At 35.4% G+C, this 7,910-nt stretch overlaps 1 protein-coding gene across 3 annotated transcripts; it reads right to left on the minus strand.

The window, feature by feature from the left end:
• Positions 1-4,570: 4,570 nt before the first annotated feature.
• Positions 4,571-6,141, minus strand: LOC111052676. 3 transcript variants are annotated; one of them, XM_022339421.2, is made up of 2 exons: positions 5,968-6,141; positions 4,571-5,097 (listed from the first exon to the last, which is right to left on the minus strand). In XM_022339421.2, the coding sequence occupies exons 1-2, from the start codon at positions 6,073-6,075 to the stop codon at positions 4,663-4,665; spliced, it is 543 nt and encodes a 180-aa protein (XP_022195113.2). In that variant the 5' UTR covers positions 6,076-6,141; the 3' UTR covers positions 4,571-4,662. The 3 variants fall into 3 exon arrangements, with proteins under 3 accessions (XP_022195113.2, XP_022195115.1, XP_022195116.1); XM_022339423.2 differs by having other exon boundaries at positions 5,652-5,986; XM_022339424.2 differs by lacking the exon at positions 5,968-6,141 and adding an exon at positions 5,534-5,957.
• Positions 6,142-7,910: the final 1,769 nt, after the last annotated feature.

The raw sequence follows: 7,910 nt of genomic DNA on the forward strand, positions 1-7,910 counted from the left end.
CCACTGCCCTCATCCAGAACACAGGCAGTAATCTTTTCCTCGTGTCTATCGTTGATTTTATCAGCAACACATTCAACCAGGGTGTCGAGAAATATGTCATCTGATAACAGTTCAGTGATGAGCTCCTTAATCAGGCGTTTATCAACAATCAACTCCTCGCCTTTGGAACTAGATGGAGATGAAGAGGGGCGACGCTCGGACGATGACGAACTACTCTTATCGTCAGCAGCCCTGTTCTTACCGGCTCCAACCTTGCCACTGCTCCTCGTTGCAATAGGTGTATTCACCATTTTAAACAAAAACACTTATAACTTGCAAACAAAAGTTATTATCAATACGTGGAAATTCACATGCGCGTAGATGAGTCCGCGTCGCACAACTCAACCAAAATTCAACTCACAACTCCCGGAAAAAACCGCAAAACTTGAAGCATAAACGAGAGCCGAAACAAACAGCGTCAGGCTAGTTCATTCTTATCTCAACACTGGATGTAATGGAATATGTTGAAGCAGCGGCAGGTTCTTCACACTTTCAAAAATCACTTGAACTCTTTAAACTTTAAATAACTTGGACAACATTACATGTAGCCCAATTCTACCAACTCATGAGGACTCCATTTTTGGGGAGTTGAAATTTCAAATAGCTTGCAATCAATACTCGAGTTTGAATATATCACTAGCAACTTTTTTATTGTATTCTGCAATGTTCAAAGAGTATTTTTCGATATGAAAAGTGAATATTTTTCTTCACTTTAATAAGATTTTTTTGTTAATAAGAGACAATGTCAACCACGGTTGGGGTGACTTTGTCCCAATTTGAAAAATATATGGAATCAAGTACATTTTTCAAGAGTTAGACAAAGTGAAACCAGCAACTGTTGACTTTTAAAATGAATAATAATAATAATAGAAACAAATGAAATCTACTTAAGAAGACTACTTAATGAAAACCATGCTTAAGCGATATGTCTGTTAGGCCCGGTTGCACAAAAACCAGTTAAATTTTAATCATGATTAATTTTACGAGAACCGATCAGAGAAGGAGTATTTGAAAAGACGGCTTCTCTGATTGGTTCTCGTGGAATTAATCATAGTTAAAATTTAACCGGATTTTGTGCAACCGGCATTAAGAAGAAAGAAATAGCATCATTGTTACTTTCTTCACTCCGCTGCGACTGGCTCTGACTACGAGGAAAAAAACTGGTCGTCAATCCATCGAACTGTTTCTCATCCCATTTATGAGACAATTGTCTTTTATCATGTTTGTAAGTATTTTATTGCTTGCTGGCGAAGTCTATATAGAGATTCACTTTAAACTGTCAGCATCAGTTAAATAAGAAGGATTCATTTTATTTATAGAAAATGCTTTTAGTTTGATGTGAAGTTAGAAATCACCTTAAACTGTCAACATTAGTTTTATTAGAAGAATAATATTGGAATTATGTTATTGACCGAGCGAAGTGAGGTCTAAAGCCGCGTCCACACTATGTCGATCGACACCGATCGACAAAGTCGATCGACAATGTCGAACAAGTCTGGACGTGTCGCTAGACATTGTTGAGCGCTGTCGAGTCGAGTCGAACGCAACCCGAATCAGGTCGGTCCGGATCAAAGACAGTCGAGTCGAAGGCACCAGTGTGGACGTGTCGATCTTGTCACTGCCGTTTTAAAAAATAGAATAGTGCTATACTGTTGTTCAAGTGCTTACATTTTTATTGAAAATGAATCATTTTCAAAAGATTTTCAAAATCGGAACTTTTCATTCTAAAAAAGTTTTTAAAGCCCGCGTCACATCTATATTCTAGATTTAATTCGTCAACCTCGTCCAGCAATAAATCTTCCATAAATTCCTCTGTACTATACTTTTTTCTGCCTCGAACAAGGCTAGGCCGTACCTAAAATCTCCGCGGGCGACGATCTTTTTGGCTTCCCAAGATGGCAATAAGAATTGCAGCAGAAGCCGCTGCTCCAGCATCTTCATCATCACTAATTTTATATAAAAACTCGATTTATATTTAAAATAAAACACTCGATTAAATATAAAACACTCGATTATGTATGAAAATTTATGATGGTTGTCGGTCGACTCGTCCACATGTACTGAGGCGATTTTGTCGAGTTGATACAGTCGAAGGTGTCGAGCGACTCTATCGATCGACCGGGTCGACAGAGTCGATCGACATAGTGTGGACGCGGCTTTAGGTTCAATTCGACGGTTTGGAATTTCTCTTAATGTTTAAATGTTTAATAATGTTTGCATGCTTTAATGTTTATATGTTGCGCATTTACGGCGAAACGCGGTAATAGATTTTCATGAAATTTGACAGGTATGTTCCTTTTTTAATTGCGCGTCGATGTATATACAAGGTTTTTTGAAATTTTTCATTTCAAGGATAATATAAAAGAAAAAAGGAGCCTCCTTCATACGCCAATATTAGAGTAAAAGTCAGACTATAGAATTATTAATCATAAATCAGCTGACAAGTGATTACATAGATGTGTGGAGAAGCCAGTCTATTGCTGTATTTCCATATTAAGGTCTATAACTTAGTTTCAATCAGGTACTTGTGGATGAGAATACTGCGTGAGGTCTACTGTTCACAGAGCTACTAGTTTAAAGGGAATGATTTCAGATGTCAGATAGGAAAGTGAGTCATAGTGAAATGACCATATGAGTTTGATTCCCATTCCATCTCACATTCATTCACTCAATTTAGGCCGTTATAATCAAGTTGCAAAAAGTATAATATATAGTCCAGTCAACGAAAGATTATAGAGGGAAAAGTTTGGAACACAATTTCTGACCCCGTAGCTATTTTACGGATAGTGAGGGGGTAAACATATCATAAGTCCTCATTTCAAAAAGTATGGTTTGAATGTACCATATTTTGTTGATCAGTAGGAGCCTTTGAAAGTGCCAAACGTTGGAAGAAAAACGATGTATTTTCAAAAATTTCACATTTTTAAAAGAGCGAGAATATCTCGAAAACTAAAGGAGATATCACAAAACTCTACTGAACAAGACTTGTAATTTATCTAGCTTCAATTTTGCTCAGTTAGTCATGTCGCTGAAATGCATTGTTTCTAAGATATCGTAAGCCAGAAATGAAAAACCGCAACTTTCAAACCACCGGACTTTTGATATGTTCACCTTCTAACAAGTCCAAACCAAGCTGCGAAGTAAAATATTGTGTTCCAAACTTTCATCCAAATTTCCCTGTCAATTGATCTATTGTTGTTTAACTGAAGATTTTACACTCAACACCATAACGGCTGTAACAATCGTGGGGAGATGCGTAAATAAATATAATAATACATGAAATTGAAGAGAATATGATGCTCTATGAGCTCATGATTAGCACGGATTTTTTCAATCAATCGTTGAAAAGTTATAAGACAAAACATGAAAAAATTGGAGCCGAAAGGGGTTTTCTTAAAATGTGACACCTTCGAGAGCACCTAGAAAAATCTGGTGTGGTACACTCACACAACTTTCCTTGCTCATTGAACTAACTATAAGCCTCATTCTTAAACGAGAATGATTTAGGGGAATAACATAATGACGATTGGCGGCAACATATTTGAAACTACGATCAGACTTCTGTATATGTGTATAGTTGTTTTCAGAGTACTTTTTCCTTTGTGTAAATTGTGAAATTCGATATTTTTTAAAAGTCGTCGAAACAGCTGTTCTACAGATGAAATATCTCGATGTGTTCTTTTTATGAACTGCTCTACCTACCTACCTCATGCACGAGAAAGAGGCTACAAAGTCCATTTCTCAAGGATGGGGTGGACCCCTCATTGATTTCTCAGAAAGGAGACTCATTCCAGTTAATAAAGCCGATAAATAACTATACAGGGTATGAATTTGAAAAAAATCGGTCAGTCATTTTTGAGAAAATAGTGAAACATATGTTTTTTTAGTGATTATCCGCCATTTTTCTCAATAATATTACGGAGCTCCTGAAATTTTCCCAGAAATGAAGCTCATGTCAGTTGATAGGGCTAATAAATAGCTATCCATGGTATAAATTTGAAGAAAATCGTTAGAGCCGTTTCCGAGAAAACCGTGAAAAACATGTTTTTTTTAGTGATTATCCGCCATTTTTCTCAATAATATTACGGAGCTCCTCAATTTTTTCCAGAAATGAGACTCATTCGAGAGCACCTAGAAAACTATAGAAGAGATATGGGAAAATGTTTCAAATGAAACTTGTAGGCTAATTTGTAAGCTTTAATTTTGTATTCGACAAAAACTTCCAAAAGACGCATATTGTTCGAGATAATTATGTGTAGAAAACAAATTATGGTACTTTCAAACCACCTCCACCCCCTTAGCACAGGGGACTTTTGGTTTGTTTATCCCCTTACTATCCTTAAAAGAGCTGCGGGCTCAAAAATTGTGTTCCAAACTTTTCCTTCTATACCTTTTTTGAGCATTCGTTGCCTGGACTAATAATGGTTACCATATAAACATTATTGTAACATTATGTACTAAACTGAATGGCTTTCTAGGAAATCTATTGCCGTTTTCAAATAAAGGTCAACTTGAATAATGAACATGGATATGATAGCCTATATATTTATTTGTGAAACACCGTCAACATCAATATTTGAATTAGATAATTAACATGATTTTTTCAATGATAGGATATGACCATTAATACATGTTCACCTTAGCATTTGCTATTCGCACGTCATTATCATCTCCATACAACCCTATCATTGTATTGTTTACGATATTTTTAACAGACATTTTTCCTTGTGATGGTGAGATTTGTTTCTTTTCCATATCATTGTTCGCTACATCTACTTTATTCTTATTTCCATGTACATATAATTTAAAATTATGTACTTCATTTTGAACAGAAATGTCAGGTGCGCTGAACGTCCCTATAGGGGATTGGGTCTCTTGTCTGGGATAATGATCATTGCTGCAGCAAGCACACTGTGGGCAGCTGAGAATGCCCTGATGATGATAAGGATTATAGTGCAGAATGTAACAGGGAGGATATCGGTATGGATATCCGCAGTCTCTACGATGGAATCCTTCAGATGATTGCTGGAGAAATAAGAGGACGAACGCTGTACGAGCCTGCAAAATAAAATTCGAGTTGAAAACCAAACAGAAATGAGTTGATGAAAGGGAATAATCAGTTCAATATCATAAACATGTGGCAATCTCAAGAGTCATTGTTGCAAGCATATATATGTATATAATAGAATGTATATAGTGACTGGACTATAGTAGCAACTTGAAAGTTCAATTATTACAGGTTCATAGAATCACTTTGAATGGTATGAATACCTGAACCTAGTCGTGTTTAAAATGAAATAAAAAGGGTACTTGTAAGTACTAGAATTAAATCAATACTCATAATTATTCCTCAGTAATTATATGTAACTATGTTTCCCCACAGCTTTACATTCATAAACAATGAGGTGTATAATTCAATTGCCTGCAGTAAATGCACTGAATTACATATACAATATATATGATTTAAGTTAAGGAGGCAGTTGTGGGTTTCGACCTGTTGTCTGAGGAGCAGCATTGAAAAATTCCACTGATTGGCCTACTACACTGTTTTTCCATATAGTATGCTACTCATGAACAAACATTTTCTTTTTTAAATATAGTAGCCTACTCACAATGAAAAATTTGAGACTCATATCGGATGAATTGCCGAAGTGGAGGCTACAGAACCGCTGCGATGCATGCAATAATAACCATTCTACTGTGTCTATTCGTTATTATTCTCCAACTCAACTCAATCATCAGCTTATACACTCGTTTTTCATCAAATTTCACTTGCACAGATGTCTACACTGCAGTAAATCGATTTTAACGCTGTGCAAATAATGACTCGCTGATATTGTAATACATTTTGTCTGCGATTCGACATCCGTTGTTAAAAATATGGAGTCGTGGTTTGCTTGTAATGATCAAAGAAATCCAAGACTCTACCTTAAACGTGTTGAAATTGAGATTATTTGTGATATTGATCATCCAAGATGAGATGTACACGTTCAAATTGATGAGAGAGAGAGAGAGAAATGTCGAAAATGTTAACATTTAAGCACGGTAATACGAGTAACGCCTATTCTTGAGAATGTATACATAATTGAAAAATATCCTAGTTCAAAGAAGATTATACCATAATGAAAATGAAAAGTGGATTCAGTCATTTGAATTACATTATTTGCTGTATCATGACTCATCTATAACTTTTGTTCGTGATTGGGAGGAATTGAACAATATCAGAAACCATGAAAGAAATAACCGGAACATTCTTCTTTCAACATGATTTTCAACCAGTAATCAATTTTTAGAGAATGAAATAACACGTTACCGGTATTCTCGCCGCCACCAAATCGTGATTAATCATTCATTACACGAATTCAAGTATGACAAATGAATTATTCAATACCTAATCAAAGAGCTGATAACAAGAAGAAGTAGCCTACTAAAAAAATCAGTGACAAAAAATGGAGAAAATATAGGAGAAGCTGATATATAAACTGTAATATTGATGATTATTTAACAGCTGTTAAATTTCAACATCTACTGAGGTGGTTTTAGCATTTTTTTCATGATGTTGCTTCTCTCTCTTTCACAAATTTATCGGGTAGCCCTAATGACAGATTATAAATTCAATTGTAATTTAATGAATTAAAGATTCATTATGTCCAGTCAACGAAAGATTATAAAGGGAAAAGTTTGGAACACAATTTTCAACTCCACAGCTCTTTTAAGGATAGTGAGAGGATTAACATATCAAAAGTCCTCACACCTACCCCCTGTGCTAAAGGGTAGGGGGTGGTTTGAAAGTACCATTTTTTCATTTTTCGCATATATCTTGGAAACTATGCACCTTATGAACATTTCTGTCCTGTGCAAAATTGAAGTTTACAAAATTACCAACAGGTTTTGTCCTCTACATTTTTTCCATATCTCTCATAGTTTTTGAGATATCCGCTCTTGAAGGTGAGACATTTAAAAAAAACACTTCTGCCCCCAATTTTTTCATCTTTTCGGCCTTATAATTTTTGAACGATTGATGAAAAAAATCCGTGCTGATTATGAGCTGATAGAGCATGAAATTATCTTCAATTTAATTTATATTTTCCCTATTTTACGCATTTCCCTACGACTGTTGCAACAGTTTTAGTGTTGAGAGTGAAGTTTTCTGTTCAGCAACAATAGATCAGTTGACAATGGAATTTGGAGGGAATGTTTGGAACACAATTGCAGCTTTGTTGAGACTAGTTTGGAGGTGAGCATATCAAAAATCCCAACCCCTACATCATGTGCTGAAGGGATGAGGGTGGTTTGAAAGTTACATTTTCCACTTATTACTTACCGTATATACTTTTATATATTGGAAACAATGTGTTCCATTGACATAATCAACTGCATGAAAATGAAGCTTAATAAATTTCCTACAAGTTTTGTTTGGGAGAGGTATTCAATAAATCTGATACCTTTCAAGATATTTATGTTCTAAAGTGATGCATTTTCGAAAAATCAGTTTTTCTTCCATTTTTTCGCTCTCTCAAGTTTTATAACTTTTCAACAATTGTTGAAACATAAATGTGCTAATTACGAGATTGTAGAGCATTGAATCATCTCTCATTTCACGTATAATTCGGCTATTTCACGTATAAGTCGGCTATTTCACGCATTCCCATACGACTGTTGCAGCAGTTTTAGTTTTGAGTGTCATTGTTTGGTAGGAAGTTTAGAAACACATCCTGTGTTTAGTTCCGCAGACGTTCCAATAGGTACTGTAAAGCCATATTTGACTTATATGTGCCCAGCTGGTAGTGGTCGGTAGAGCAAATGAGATTTGAATATTTTTTATATTTATGCACCTGCTGAAATAAAAATACCATATGGTTCTTACCAGC

The sequence above is a fragment of the Nilaparvata lugens genome, chromosome 11 (assembly GCF_014356525.2).
Source record: "Nilaparvata lugens isolate BPH chromosome 11, ASM1435652v1, whole genome shotgun sequence".
Taxonomy (NCBI): Eukaryota; Metazoa; Arthropoda; class Insecta; order Hemiptera; family Delphacidae; genus Nilaparvata; species Nilaparvata lugens.

What these genes read in the sequence shown, in the direction of transcription:
- LOC111052676 (XM_022339421.2), bottom strand. Translation starts at nt 6,075, where the DNA reads ATGTTAACATTTTCGACATTTCTCTCTCTCTCTCTCATCAATTTGAAC. An exon ending in TCAATTTCAACACGTTTAAG is followed by an intron (nt 5,098 to 5,967) that starts GTAGAGTCTTGG and finishes TTTATTTTGCAG; the next exon opens with GCTCGTACAGCGTTCGTCCT.